The 16,604-nt window shown below is 32.5% G+C and overlaps 1 protein-coding gene across 1 annotated transcript in view; it reads left to right on the forward strand.

The window, feature by feature from the left end:
• LOC108908860 overlaps positions 1-16,604 on the forward strand; it is a 129,742-nt gene that overhangs the window by 65,580 nt on the left and 47,558 nt on the right. Inside the window, exons 7-8 of the mRNA XM_023454832.1 lie at positions 7,609-7,844; positions 10,669-10,693. Of these exons, the coding sequence (XP_023310600.1) occupies positions 7,609-7,844; positions 10,669-10,693 (261 nt within the window). The remainder of the gene's footprint in view (positions 1-7,608; positions 7,845-10,668; positions 10,694-16,604) is intronic.

Consider the following 16,604-nt stretch of genomic DNA (forward strand, 5'->3'; position numbering starts at 1 on the left):
TTCATATCTTTTGAATAAGTAATTTTTTTTTAAAACGCCGAAACACGTTAACTGATTTTGATTTTTTCCCATCTTTCGGTTATATAATAATTAATTTTTCTTCAACCCCCTAACCCCCAGCTACTCCTACTTTTTTTTCAAATGGAAACATATGGCATGAGGGGGCTCGTTGAAAAGCTTATAGAAAACCGAATCCAGCCATACCAAATAAACAAGTTTTATTTTTTCAATAGCAAGGTTTTTAGGGTTGTATAAAACACCTACTTAACAAGTGAAATAAAATTTAATTAACCTCAGTGTTATCCTCCATGAATTTGCACAGAATAAAATAAAGAATTTGAAACTGTACATATCGCTGCTAACGCAAAAAGATATATTTTTTATTTTGCGTTTTTTTGGCACCTCTTACTTGCCAGGCTTTCTGGTTAACTTTTCGCTTTAGTTGTAAATTGGAGTTCGAAACGTTACTATTGTGTCAAAATCAATTTATTTACTGAATTGCAATGGTATTGTCGGAAAGGCAACGCATCGAAATCTTGGTATTGCTTGGATGTGGAGACAAAATAAGAAGACAGGCTGAAGTGCACGATTTATTTAATGCGAAATATCCCGAAAACCAAATCTCGCAAGGGACAGTTAGTAAAATATTTCACAAATTTGAGGAATACGGTACAGTACAAACTTTGCCCAAAACATGACGGGCATGTGCTTTTAATAAAGAAAAGAAATTAGACATTGCATTAGAACTTGTTGAAAATCCTCATACTTCAACTGTTCCATTGGCCCGCAATCACGATGCTTCTCGAACTGCAATTCGAATGTTTCTGAAACAAGAGAAATACCACCCCTATAAGGCATGTATTGTCCAAGAGCTTTTGGAAGACGATTATCATAGGCGATTACAATTTTGTGAGGAAATGATGAGACGGTGTGACGACAATAATGGTTTTCCACGAGACGTACTTTTTTCGGATGAAGCTACGTTTTATTTAAATTGAGGCACAACTATCGCTTTTGGTACCAGGAAAATTCACACTGGATATGCAAATTGCATACGCAGCATCCACAAAAAGTTAATGTATGGGCAGGTATCATCAACAACAGAATTTTGAGCCCATTCTTTTTTGAAGAAAATCTTACTGCCGCACGCTACCTGGGTTTCCTAACATTTGACCTGATACCTGCTCTAGCTGTGATTTTCCCTCATGAAATTGATCCAGATATACCGAATGAAAGAATTTGGTTCCAACAAGATGGCGCTCCCCCACATTTTGGTATTGATATTCGAAGATACTTAGATGAAATGTTTCCAAATCGTTGGATTGGTAGACGGGGTGCAGTTGAATGGCCGCCAAGATCCCCCGACTTAACACCCCTGGAATATTTTCTTTGGGGATATTTGAAAGAAAGAGTCTACCAGGACAGACCGGATAATATTGAGAATTTAAAGAACAAGATTGGGGCGGAGATGCATAATTTACCAGCTGAGGTCATTCAGAATGCTGTGGACAGCTTTTACTATCGTCTTGGAGAATGCCAAATAGTAAATGGAGGACATTTTCAGCATTTGCGACATTGAGTTTATTTTTGTAAATTATCTAATTGTTTCAATTTCTAAATGAAAAAAAACTTGTTATTGAAAAAATAAAACTTGTTTATTTGGTATTTCTGGATTCGGTATTCTATAAGCTTTTCAACGAGCCTTATGCCTTATGTTTCCATTTGAAAAAACAAGTAGGTGTAGCTGAGGGTTAGGGGGCTGAAGAAAAATTTATTATTATATAACCGAAAGATGGGAAAAAATCAAAATCAGTTAACGTGTTTCGGCGTTTTAAAAAAATTAACTCATTCAAAAGATATAAATTTTATTCTGTACTTTTGGCCATCCCTGTATTCATACGCTAATAGTGTTCTGAAAGAAATTCAAGACATGAAATCCAATAATTTATAAAACAGGTATAAAACTACCTACTTCTTATAAGCTATATAGTAGCAAAGAGGGTGACTTGGATCAATATTTTCAAGAAGAATTTCTTAATCATAAATATAAGAACATTGAACATTTCCAAGTATAAAATATTAAGAAGTAGCAACATCCGAGTGACTTGAATAGCGAAGTCTTTAAATTTTAATGAACCGCACTGGTCTAACTTTACCCCAAACAACTAAAAAGGTCATATAGGGTCGTTGCTTTTTCTCATGTGCAGAGGACAGAAAGTTTTTCTGAGAATGAATAAAAAATTAATAAAACTGAAGGGAATTCTGGTGTTAAAAAAGCAATAAAATTGAAGATAATTTGATTTAGTGTTCTTAAGAGACTTAAATTATTTATCTGCATTGTCTTATTAAAAATATTAATTAATCTGGTTGCATTCTAATATACATGGTGTTGACAGTATTAGAAATTTCAGAGATAGCAGATTTTTTTTTATTTAATATAATATAAAATTGCTTGACTAGTGCTGACTTATTTCAAGTCTAGCTGAGTGTTGCCTATTATTTATATTTAATCAAATATCTGAATTAAAATTCACTAGCATGGAGATAAAGTAATCTGAATGTTTGTATTGGTTGTTTTTGTTAAAATTTGTTATTGCTTTACATTTAAAAGCTCTAGATTCTATGTATACTCTATGAGATACAAAAAGAATTAGGAATCTAGTGTTGTTTTTATTAACGGTTAATATTTTATTATAATGACATATAATTACAGTAATCATGAATTGGTGGCTAAACTATTAATATGCGGGGAATGTATACCAAATGTTACGCCAAATAACGAAGCGAACGATCCTTCATTTCGTACCAAGTGCTGTAATATTTATAATCCTTGCCGAAAAAGCGATTATACTAGTTGCAACCCCAGGCAACATCAAACACTTACTATGATGTGACAAGTGAAAATATGGCTTGTCAGCCTCTCTCAACATCAGCAGTTCCTAATATATCCGCACTTTTGTGTTAAGGTCAGTGTTTAATTTCATATGGTTAAATATAACAGGATAATATACAGATTTTAGTAATTATAACGTTATATTAGTTAATTAGTAAATATTAAAAAGAGTTTTCAGATAAATTGAATGTGTTTTAATGTATTTTTTTTATATAGCTAATTCAAACAAATTCTAAACTTTCCTTCCAAAAAATCTTATCAAATGAAGTCAATGTTCTTCGATACCAAAAATGGCATACAAGACGTAAAAACTCAGTTTTCATTTCTCCAAAATTTTATTAACCACTTTTAGACGGTCGTCCGATCGAACCAGACGTTCATTTAATTTCCTTATAAGCAAATTATGTTAAATAAATACCACTCTCTAGAACTCTCACTGAAATCAATAGTGAAGCGGATTTCAATATGCAGCAGTCGCCGGTTTCGAATAAAATCTGGCATTCCGTTTCATCTAATCTAAAGAAATGATCTGCCTCCGGAATATCCGATTAGGATGAAACTAATCCAACAAAAGCAAACAACTACAAAGTTTGACGGATAGTGCAACGCTGCTTCGTAATTTGTTGACACAATAATCGACAAACTTTAATTATCTTATCCGTGTCTAGGACGTCATCATATTTAATTTGGTGCAGACCAATAACAAACACCGATCCAAAGCAAACTAGGTCGAAATTAGAGGCAGAGACACAAAAAGAGCACGCGAAACTATATTCAGGCCCATACTTTTCAAACTATAATCTCGTTTGACGTGCAAAAAGTGGTTTGACCACCCAAGCGGAGCACCTATTGGTGAGAGGGTTAGATCTATATAAAATACCGTCTCTTTGTGTCACAAATCCTCTATATGGGCTTCCGCGTTTGTGCCAGCAAACCTATTTATATACACCAAGTTTTATATGTCTCATTATTAACGGTTATGTGGTCAGATGTTGGAACTACCCCACGTATCGATTGCAGCGCCAGTATGCCTGGTCCAACCTCAACAAACGTTGGAAACAATAAATGTGCTCTGAAAAATAATTTTAAAATAACATTTTTTTAAATAAAATAAGTAGTGGTTCAATTATGTTAAATTACGTCCTACATAGAAATCTTTGCCAGAAAGGTGACAACGTCGCTCAGTTGTGTGAAGGTAGCGTACCGCTTGCATGTATTCAGAGTCACTTGTTAAGGTAGGTCGCAAATATTGTTAGTTTTAAATTTAGTTGCAAGTTAGTAGATACTCTAGTTTGTTGCCGAGGTGGTTAATATATCGGTTAACGTTATTTTTAGCTTTGAATCTTTATAGTGATACTGGTATACTCAACAAAACTGGCTCATTTACGGAATGAGCAATCTTTAGCCCTTTGTTAATGATAATTGGGGATTGAAATTTACTTTCGACGATAAGTTTTCGGATAGAAAAATTAAAAAAAATTATAAAATTGGATTTATTACCAGCCTCTTACGCAAATACGTTACTGGAAATGTCATTGTTTTAAATTTAACGCAAATGCAAACATGTTACAAAAAGATGTAAATAAACAAGAGCACATTTAATTTTCACACATCTTTTCAACGGATAATACACATCTTTTTCAAACAGTCCAACGCGTGGGTGAACATAATGTAAATATGTAAGTGTTACGGAAAAAGATGCCGTAACAGAACATAAAAAAATATTCTATGTATCCAATGGATCACGGTCTTACTTTTATTCTGCTATTGCTATGGGCGCCAAAAACGTTTTTTTTTAATTTGGCATAGACAAGTGTTTGAAGATGCTAAATATATCAGTTTTTTTACCATTTGCTAGATGTCGCTACCTACAGCATTTATCTGTGACATTTTATGACATACTTTTTAAGGTTAGATATGTATTATACAGGGTTAGAACTATTTAAAGGGAGACTACAGGGATATCGGAAACCGTTAGTCGTACAGGGTGGCTCAATTTACAAAAAAGTTGCACAATTATGGGGCGAGTGTTTTGGTGAAAACAGATCCAAGATATCTTCGATAGTTTCTGAATTATCTCGAAAAAAGTGAAAATATCGATTTTCTATTTTTCATTATAACTTATTTGTTTTTTAAGATAGCGTCACGAAATTTTGTATCCAGGCATTATCCAACATGGCGATTTCAATGGTGAGTTCAGATTTTTTCTATCTTCCATTGTTTCAGAGTCGCGATAGTCAACTTTTTTTTCCTTATGGACGCCATATTGGTTCACCCCATGGATGGATAAAGAAAAAAATACGAATTTAACGATGTATCACACTTTACAAAAATATCCTGTCTGCCTGCAGCAATTTGAATTTCTTTTTAATTTTTCTGAAATAGTAGGCTGATGTCCGAATTGTCACTTTCTTTAGTGTAAAACATAACATAACACATTTAAATTAACAAAGTTAACATCCGGGGCCATTTTTTTTGAACTTCATTTGTTTTTCTACATCATTTTCGAAAACTTCATAAAAAATAGTGCAACTTTTGTATTTCACATTTTTTTATAAATCTTAAAACAAATCTTAAAAATTAACGAGGGGCGGTTAAAATATAGTGAACCACCCTGTACATTAAATGGGCCTAAGTACTTGGACCTTCTACAAAATTATGTAGAGGAATTTCTCCAAACATTGCCAGTTATGCGTTATGTGGAATGCTGATATCAGCATGATGGTGCTCCAGCACATAGTACCTTGCAAGTGAAACAATTTTTAAATAACAGTTTTGGTGAACAGTGGATTGGGAGAGATGGACTCATTAATTGGCAGGCCAGAACTCCCGACATGAATCCCATGGATTATTTCTTTTGGGGTGTCCTAAAGGATTATGTTTATCGAACCACCATAAACACTGTAGATGAGCTTCGCAACAGAATTACTCAAGGAGTATATAACTCCTTGACAAAACTCCTAACAAATTCGAGCGGCTACCCAGTGCATTTCTGAAAGAGTGAGGCCTTCTATTAATAATGACGGAAATCGCTTTGAACATATTTTACACTGAGTTTTTTTTAATTTGTTTTAGTTTTGAGTTTAATTTGCTTTGTATAATAAAAGGTTTGTTTTATTTACTTCATATTTTATTTATTGTTTGATACAAAACAACATCGTAACAGTAATAATATTTTACATTTCATGTTTTACACTAAAGAAAATGACAATTCGGACATCAGCCTACTATTTCAGAAAAATTAAAAATAAATTCAAATTGCTGCAGGCAGACATGATATTTTTGCAAAGTGTTATACATCGTTGAACTCGTATTTTTTTTCTTTATCCATCCATGAGAAGAACCAATATGGCGTCCATAAGAAAAAAAAAAGTTGACTGTCGCGACTCTGAAACAATGGAAGATAGAAAAAATCTGAACTCACCATTGAAATCGCCATGTTGGATAATGAATGGATACAAAATTTCGTGACGCTATACTAAAAAATAAATGAGTTAAAATGAAAAATAGAAAATCGATATTTTCACTTTTTTCGAGATATCTCAGAAACTATCGAAGATATCTTGGATCTGTTTTCACTAAAACACTCGCCCCATAATTGTGCAACTTTTTTGTAATTTGAGCCGCCCTGTATGACTAACGCTTTCCGATATCCCTGTAGTTTCTCTTTAAATAGTTCTAACCCTGTACTTATTGTAAAATTATAACATAAAAAAGATGTTTTTGTTGAAAAAGGTCACGCTTTTGAAATAAACGTAATTGACTGCTCCAAAGTCGACCACTTCTATTTTTTTTTAACTCACTGGTTGTCCTGAAACATATGTACCATACTTCGAAAGTAGTTTCCTTGGATGAAAAAAAAAACGATTAGAACAAGTTACCTAAGTGCAATTTTGCTTTTTCGGAGTTATCGGCGTCTTTTATACTGTTTTAACTAAATGATATTTATTATTTTGAAGAAAGCAATGTTATAATAAGACAACTTAATCAAATCACTAAACTGGGTTATTTTTATCAAAGGAATTTTTATCCTTTGAAGTACGGCCAATTCTTTTCTAATACTTTATATTAAGGATTAGAAGCTGACTGCAAATGAAGTTGTTATCTGGTAGGGTAATAAGATTTATTAAAAGCTTCAGAAAAGATGTGCAAATTCCTATTATTAGAAATTCTTTTCACAAAATTACCTTTTTAATTCAGGTACCTTTGTCTACGTCATCATAAACAAAAGGTTCTTGGAAAAGGTGCTAAAAAGTTTTTAAAAATAATATAGTTTCAATGCTTTACATCGCATTAGCGAAAATTATAAGAAAAATATTACCTTAAAAAATATGTGAAAGCGTTTTTAAGTTAGAAAATCTTCATGTTGGCTGATTTTGAAGTGTATGCAGTGTAACACATTGAATAATTTAAAGAAAGATGCTACTCTATCATTTATGTTTAAATTTTTTGGTAATCAACAAGTTCTATTTCATTTTGCTTGCAAATGAAGCAACCAAGAAAAATATAAAATAATACATAATAATATACCTTAAGTACTATTGTGCAACTAATTTTGTGCAAATTGAATGACCTACCTAGAGTTTTAAAGAACAAAAAAAATTAAGATGAATGCCGAAGTACAACGATTGTTTTCTGTAATATTTCAATTTCTACACATAGAATACTAAAAACAAGTCTAATAAATACAAGTTAACAATTTCTTTTTGTTCCAGTACCGAGCAGTTGCCAGCAGCGGTGTCTGGAGCTGGATCCGCCCGTACATCAGCGTCTTGTAGCCTGGCGTCCTCGAGGGAGTCGTCCACTAGCGCACCGGGTCCTATACCCTTCAAGGTGCTCATGCTAGGAGGTCCAGCTGTAGGCAAGTCGTCGTTAGTTTCACAATTTATGACCTCTGAGTATCTACACGCGTACGATACCAGTATAGGTGAGTCTTCTAAGTCAATTTGGGGTGTTGTATGTTCATATTGTAGCAGAATTACTTTATTCCAAGTTATAAATATAATGCAACAATTAATTCACCTAACTTTTTAAGCAAAAAAGTTTTTAATAAATTACCAGTACATATTAAAAATATAAACAATTTAATCTTGTTTAAAAAACAATTAAAACTTTATCTTCTGGATAGATGCTTTTATAACTTGAGCGAATTTGTATGATCTCTGCCGATTCATTCGTTTATTTTTCGTTTTTTATTCTNCAATTTAATCTTGTTTAAAAAACAATTAAAACTTTATCTTCTGGATAGATGCTTTTATAACTTGAGCGAATTTGTATGATCTCTGCCGATTCATTCGTTTATTTTTCGTTTTTTATTCTCCTCTTTTTTTTAACTTAGTTTTAATATCATTGTGACTATTCCTATACAATGTATGTTGTCAAAAGGAAAATAAATTTATTATTATTATTATTATTGAATACGCAGAATTAAACCAAAAACTGAAAATTCATAACAAAAATTTGACGCCTTTTTAAAAACATATTATTTATTGTTAGTTCTCTTATTTACGCTATTTTAAAGCGAATTTAAACATAACGAAAAAAAATTGTTCGACAAATTGCGTAGAGAGCGGGATTTGGGAAATAATAATAACAGAAATACGTCCTTGACAAAATAGTAGGCAACACAGTCATAACTTTAATCAAACTACAATTTTTACTATTTATTAATCTGGTAAAGTAGTATAGTTTTTATTCGCTGCATGGTCATTTTAATGTGCTGTTCATGTCGCATCATGTTCCGATATTTTCAGCTTGCGCAAGCGCACTTGAAACGGTCTAATGTTACAAGCACCTATTTCTATCCTTGTTTATCGTGTACAAAAAGAGGGGTGACTGATACTACATGGTTTGACGCCTCGAAACCCCTCTCCGTCTCAATTTCATTGGCGTACAAGTAAGAAAAACTAATTATTGTTTTATATTTTACTTATTCCAATAAATGTTGCTGGAAGTGAAATAATTGAGGTACTTGCCAAGGATCGAATTTAGCAGATCAAGCACATTTTATGATGAACGACGCGTATAAGGGAACTTCATGAAACGTAGATATATCGGTGAGTGATGCCGTGGAAATGTGTAGTTCTTTAACAAACGTAGTCATCAGTAATAAATGAGTGCTTAAAAAAATGGAGAAAGCGTAAAAATGCAAAAAAATCAAACACGTAACAGAAAAAATAAATTAAATTGGCAATGACGAATTTGCGTTAGTTAAAATGAAATAGAAAAAGTATGCTAATACTAAAGAAAAAAATTGCAGTATGGAGAAGAGGGTTCTAGGTATATCGAAAACGAAAATTTTTCTTTGTGGACCTTATAATGTGCTTTGCCATAATCGATGAAAATGGAAGTTATGTCCAATTGTACGCAAATAAAAACATGAAATATGAAGTGTATTAAATGGCTAAAACTAGCGGTATTGTAATAAGAGTGATTGATAGAAGGTGCCTATAATAAATAAAAATTACCTGAATCACATCAAATTCCGCATTGCTGCACTGCACTGCTGGGAAATTTATCAACCATTTGTCATCTGCTGTGATTTATTGCCCAGTAGCCCCATGCAACTGTGATCGTTTTACTTTGCCCGCGCTCGCATTCTTCAACTAAACGTATACATTTCTATCACCTCCACGTTTAGTTCGACCAGACCTGTTTATGGGTATGGCTAAATAAATATAGGAACAAGTTTTTCAAATATTTCAATGCCGAGTTGCTGCGTCAGCGACCGAACCTGGTACATACTGTCAATTTGTTGGTTCTTCAAATGATATCGGAAAGACTATACATACCTATATGTAAGTTACACCAAGCTAAGTGCAAAGCTGTAAATAGAACCTTGTTCTCACCGAACTCGACATGGCACTTTTGGAAACCTCTAATGTGATACGTCCATGGAATCTCAATTCATAAGTGAATATCGTTCATAGTTTCACTGTATCGTTAGATTTCATTCCACATAGTTAAAAATATCACGAATGATATCTTATTATCATATTTTTGATATTTGGGGAGTAAATTATTAGCTTTAGCTGTTACTGTAATTTATTTTTCTAGTTTATGGGCCCGCATTTTATAGGAAACTCTGTGGGACACGAGACACTTCCTTGGTACTGAAACATCAACATGTAGTTATAAAATCGTCACTGAATAGTTTATTCATCATGTTTTCCAAGTGCCAAATTAAATTTTCAATATTCAGCAAGTGTTACAGTTGTATAAATGTTTCCTCGAGTATATTATGTATTCCCTAGATGAAGTAGAGCATAAATTACGAGAGATCGTCGACGTCACAGAAGTAAAGGTAGAGGAAGAAAGTTATATTTTATGTATACTAATAGGCTTCATTAAGTTAACAGCGTTTTTGGGAGTGAGGGCTAAAAGGCCATGTCTGATATTCTAGAACATATTTCAGGGTCTGGTTAATTTACTGTTGGTAGTATATCGCTTTACTTAAACGTTTGGAAACTTCAAAGACTTGTAACGGCATAGTGTTATTACTTTAACGAGAACTATTTTATTATTAAGGGAAGACTGCTTTGTATACAAGGGTAATTTGAAAATGTCGGTAAAAAATGAAAATATTCCTCTAGTCAGTATATACATAAAAACAATTTTTCCTCAGTTAAAAATAAATGAAAAATTTGTAAACCCTATTTCAACCTCACCATCACATTATTTCCAGTTAATTAAATTTCTACGTACGAACAAAAGTATTACGTGTTTGACATAACTTTAAGTTTTTCTTATACGTGTCCAATTCTACTCTCAAGAAGTTCCTGCAGAAAGTAAAATATACCCGTTATTGTAATAGCTCTGGAAATAAATGTAGAACATATATTTTTTGCCTATAGTGTAACGTATTATGTAAAAAACAACCGGTATTTTAGCTTCGGCAGCTTAATGGAATTGAATTGTGTGGGAAAGAATACTCAACATTAATAGCGATCTGTCACATTACGCTGATTGAGCGATGTTTGAGATATTTCCAACGTTGTGTTCTATATATTTAATACTGGTTTCTTTCTGCCGATTCCCCGAATTGTCTGACAGGGCATTTTTACCCTGGTTTATCGCGAGCTTTCAGAGGAATGTCTTTTTCTAAGTATCAGCAGTTGAATGACACTTGGCTGGAAATGGAAAATCCGGTTCAACAACGAAGACAAGTAGTGCAGGCACATGGCTTTCAATTTTAAAACATTTTTTTAAATGGAAACCGTACATTATAAGTAGATTATAAGCTAAGAATTAAACAATAGGCTTAATTAATAAAAATTCCACTTCCAATGACACCTAATTAACAATGGAAATACAGGATATAACTTTGGACAAGATCATATTTACACAGAGGATACCTTTGACTTTTAGAAACACTTATCATAAGTCTGTTTCCTCAAATTCTGTACTGAAAACTGAATTTTTTCGTAATTTTCATATACTGCCGCTGGAATAGTGTGACCTTAAACAACAATTTGCGTTAATCGTAGCGCATACACATTTGAGAAATGCGGTATGCATTATTGTTAAATCTCATAATTAACAAACAAACAGTAAAAATAAATAAATAATGATAAATGAAATACTCAAAACTAAGTAAATAATATGTTTACTCACCTGATTTTTACAGCATATGACATACCTACTTGGCAGCAGGATCCTTTTCCACGACTTTAGAATTTCTGGTTCCTCACTCTCTGAGATTGTTCTCGTCCAACATTAGTATAGTGTCATTCAATGCTTCCACAATCTGTTAAATATTGATTCATTTTTGCATGCATGTTCTTATTCAGTATTTGTCTTTCAGGATTATCCATCTGTCTTCTTGCAATAGCATCGTTGTCTCTTGATAAATAGTGGGCTGTAACTATATCAACCCTTTCTTCGTACCATTATTTTTCATAATACCACGCAGAACCTTGAGAAAAAAACACAAAAATACACTGTACCATCACTAAACACTAAAATGTTTAAGGTTAAAAACATATACTACCCAGAGACACTTCTCGTAAACCAATAAACTGAAAATTAAAGTAAATGTAATAAAATGAAGCAGAGACAATATATTTGGTCGTTCTGCACCTTTTTATAGGCCACCAAAGATATTTTAAATACAATAGATTTTTTTAATGATTGGCTGTTCGTCCACACTGCCATTAAACAAATATGGCGACTTTAAAATAACACATCACTAGGTCATGGAAAAGCAATTAGTGACAGCATACACAAGTATGCAAATGCAGTTTAAAACTAGAATTATATGTCGACTATTTATTTATTAAAAAAGGGAATTTCAGGTTAGTATTCCAGTAAATACGTGCCATAAAAAACTAACGCCTACTTAGAGTAACATCCTGTATAATAACTGCTATCCTTTTTTCAAGATAGATTAAATTTGCGCGTATTACCACATCGTATATACAAAAATTATATTTAAGTCTCAGCAGGTGTTCTATTTTCCTCGACATCTGCAACTTTTTATTTTGTTTTCGTTATCCATCTCGTATATTTTTAAAACTACATAACCTGCCCCGCAAGTTCATCGTTACACTTTCAAAAGTGGCTCTCGAATATATTTAACCAATATCAGCATCGCATTATTTTTTATAGGTAATAAAAACAAACGCGTTTGACAGAAGCACATCGCTTTCACGACCACGCACGTTGAAATACCTGCTAAATGGGAACCGCAGCGAATTTTTAAAATTATTTTTAGGAGCGATTCTTCTGATGTTTTATTTCACTAAAGTCATGTTGTCACGGCTACCGTAAAATCAAAGAGAACGTTAAATAGTGCGTGTCCTGAAAAATGAAAAATGTGGATCGCCTTTCAGCGATAAATTAAACGCTTTTAAAGTTTCGCGGCGGGTAATTGGTACGCTGCTAGTCAAAATAAACATGGTTATTAGACGAAATTATTAAGAAATATATTCTAGTATGTGGTTTTATAAGTCGTAAATTATTTACACCATTAATAAGTTTTTCCTTGGAAGTATTTGGTAAAATTTTCATATACGGGGTTAAATCAGAATGAAATAAAATCCGAGGGAAAATATTTCCAAAACAGCTTCGCTTTCGAAAGAGCGTTGAAAATTGAACATCTGAATTGAATATCTCTGGTTTAATGCGGATTGATGAAACTTGGATTAATGATTTATCTAATTGAAGGCAAATAACTATTGCAATTTAATGAAAATACATGTAGCAGTGACAGGGACACCGAGAATCTAAAACACCCTGAAATTCGACAGTACTGAACGTGAAAATTCGACCACTGCTAATGGTGTTTCTTTGAAAAAAAATGCATTTTGTTTTGATCCTCGAAAGAGGAACTATCTTTCGTGTATTAGTTTTCTTTAGTTAACATTAATTTTAACAATGGCTTCAATGAATGTAAAATTACAGGTTTCTCAAAAGAAGTTTATACAACTTTTTCGCTAGAAATACAATTTTAAATATCATGAAAAAATAGAAAATACAGTTTTGCATTTTGCTAGAGGCTGCAAAGGGGTGGAAAAATGTCGCCAATTATTTTTTAAACTTTTCAAAATAGGCCTAGTATCTCCACCAGTGGTATAGTCTTTCCGAAGTCAGTTGAACATGCAAAAAACGTCTGATAATAAAATTTAATGAGTTTCATAGGCGTCCCTAAAAAAATTTCTGCTAAAAGTAAACAATTATAATAATTTATAATGTGCAGAAAATTTCTATTATACAGGCTGTCCCCAGTTCGTGTTGCCTATACTTGAAATGGACACAAAATTTCAAATGTCAAAAAAAATAATTCTTCATAAAAATTTTTGCTTGTTCAGATATCTTTGGCAAGATAGTCATTTGTTCAATTTAATGTACAGGGTGTTCAAAAATTTGGGAAAGGCAAAAACAGTGAAGAGTAAAGTACCTTAAATCTTAACGCTACGTGAAAAAGTAATGGGGAAAAGTTACTTGGAATTAAATTTTATGTTTAAATATGAAAGCATGGCCTTCTAGTTAATACTCGACATTCTGGGATATTCTAGGACTCTACTCATTTTTTAATACTTTTGGAGAAGCCATTCTATTTAAAAAATATTGCTTTAATGAAAAACAGATACATATGTTTGCATATTAATAATTTATTTTTTATACAGGGGGATCAAAAACTTCAAAAACATTAATCCAACATTTATTTTGAGAACACAGCAGAATCAGTATGTACGCGCCATTACAAAACCCGAGACTGTCATTAAGGAAGATATCTAAACAAATCGATGTTAGCAAGACACATATTCTTATCTTAACCACACGAATTTAAGTTTTAAGATTTTTCAATTAATTTTCAAACACCCCGTATATTTAATAGTTTAAAATGAATACATATGACTATAACTTTGCGACCTTCCAAAAACCACCGCGTGAAACTTTATAGTAGTTTATATCTAATTTCACGACATTGTATTAAAACTAATATTGGACTTTTCGGGTTATATTACGAGACACATGCGTCGGTCGTAAAAATAATTTTGCTCATAAACTGCCTGTCTGTGCCATGGAGAATGAAATATTCAGTTATAAAACAGCGTGCAAGTGCTCGTTATACATTATAACTACCTGCATAATGTAAGTGTTGCTGTGCTACACAATTTGTAGTTTTTTATGTATTGGCAAGCTTTAACCAAATGTCCATCGAAAATTAGAATAGATTCTAAAGCTATTGTTTTATTAAAAAAAAAATATTTTATTACAGTTGTATGTATGTATTGAAATATAGGTACAATACATACAACTTTTAGATCTAAGGAAAAAAATGTGTGTTGTAAGAATATATTTACCTCTTTCTTTACCTTTCAAGTACAAATTAGGTTTAACTACCTTTATTTCAGCATGAGATAGAGTAATCGTAAACGAACAAAAAAGTTGTATATTACAGGGGCGTAAGATTAACAGTTTTCAAAATACAGCGAGTATTAATATTGGGGAGTTTCATCACAACGTGACAACAGCGCTTAACCTAACGCTACACAGCTGGTGCATACCACGCGCGCACGCGGCGAACTTATTCTATGGAATAACAAAAATGTAAACAACTATTGTTGTGAAACATTTAGCAAATTTGAAGACAATTGTTTTCCAGTTTTTAAATAAATAAAATAAAATGTATCGATTTTGTAGTACGAAGATAGTGTTGTGCTTAAGTTTTCGCTCGAATTTTAGTAATTATGAATCTCTTAAAACAGGAACTTTTAATCAAATTATGAATTTGAAAAAGATATAATTAAAATACCCAAAGAATCACATCGTCCAAATAATCATACGTAGTAGAAATAATTTAGGTACTTACCAAAAAGCAAAATTCAGTAATTTTTTAACGCACAAGTACAAAGCAAACTAAACGTGTTCTCAAACTGTCCACCACCATTTTCAAAGAACGCACGACACCTTCCAACCCAATTTTCGCGCACTCGCTGAAAAATACCCGGATTTATCCTTAATTGATGGGCAGCGGCAAAAATTCGTTCTTGCAAGTCTTCGACTGTTTCACTCGCTGATACTCACATATGGTAAACATTTTAAAAAGCGAGGAGAAACACCTCGAGAAAATGAAATAGTGGTACGCAAAAACACTCCGACACGGTCAAATCCAGATACCAACTGAATTACGTATTGGTGATTGCTGGACACCTTGGTACCTCGTGTTAAGCACCGAACCGTTGTCACGTTGCTCGATATCAATTTTATCGAATTTTAAATTTATTACAACGCTAATCACTTTTTAGAATTAAGCATAAAGAACTTCAAAAAAATTAGAAACATTGTATTTTATGGTATATTCCTTAATTAATTGAACTTGTGTACATCAAGTTAGAGATTTTGATAATTTTTTTCTCGGAAATGGTTGAGTTTAGAACCCATGACATATAAGGTTTTTTGTTTATTTTAATATATTCTATCGTCTATTAAAATTAAGGCAATCAAACTTCTTACGCCCTGTATACAAATAATATGTAGTAATTATGCTTCAACCTGCAAATTAGACAATCACTTATTCAGTGCGGTAGTGAGACTCCATGAATTTTTATTTTCATGTCACGAATTACTACTATTTCTCTGTTTTTAACTACTTTATAATGAAAGATGTTATATAGTCTCTGTACAAAACATTTTCAGACCCATGTTCACTTCGCGTTTCCAATCTTTTATTTCAGATTGAGCCATGTTTTGAAATGTTCTGTGTAATAAATTAAAGTTTAATAAATGTCTTAAATAACTGTCCTTTGTTAATTTCCCATTATTTCTGCCTAATTTGCTTCGCTATATATTTTCCTTTGGTGAATCGTCGAGTCAGTGTCCTGATGCGTCAAAAAAGCCCCAGGATAATAATATTGTTAAATGGATTGTACATAAGGAGATGTGGAAGCAATTTTTCTCCTCGGGCAATTTCTGATAGACTCGGTTCGCAGAATCCAGAAATAAACTGACCCTGATATTATACTCTGGAAATATTACTCCGGTATCTTTAACGCCCGTTAAATTTACCGTCCTCATAAATCATAATGTCAGTTCAGTAATTACTCCAGTAATATACAATTTGCGTTGCATAATTGTATTATCCTCAGACAAAGCAGAAAATGTGAACGAAAAATTAATAGGGCCAATAAACAACAGATCATTTATAAATAAATTCTGCTATAAAAACAGAATCTGTTGTCTTCATCTTGATTGATTAAACTGAGGT

Source organism: Anoplophora glabripennis, unplaced genomic scaffold, assembly GCF_000390285.2.
Source record: "Anoplophora glabripennis isolate ALB-LARVAE unplaced genomic scaffold, Agla_2.0 scaffold81, whole genome shotgun sequence".
Taxonomy (NCBI): domain Eukaryota; kingdom Metazoa; phylum Arthropoda; class Insecta; order Coleoptera; family Cerambycidae; genus Anoplophora; species Anoplophora glabripennis.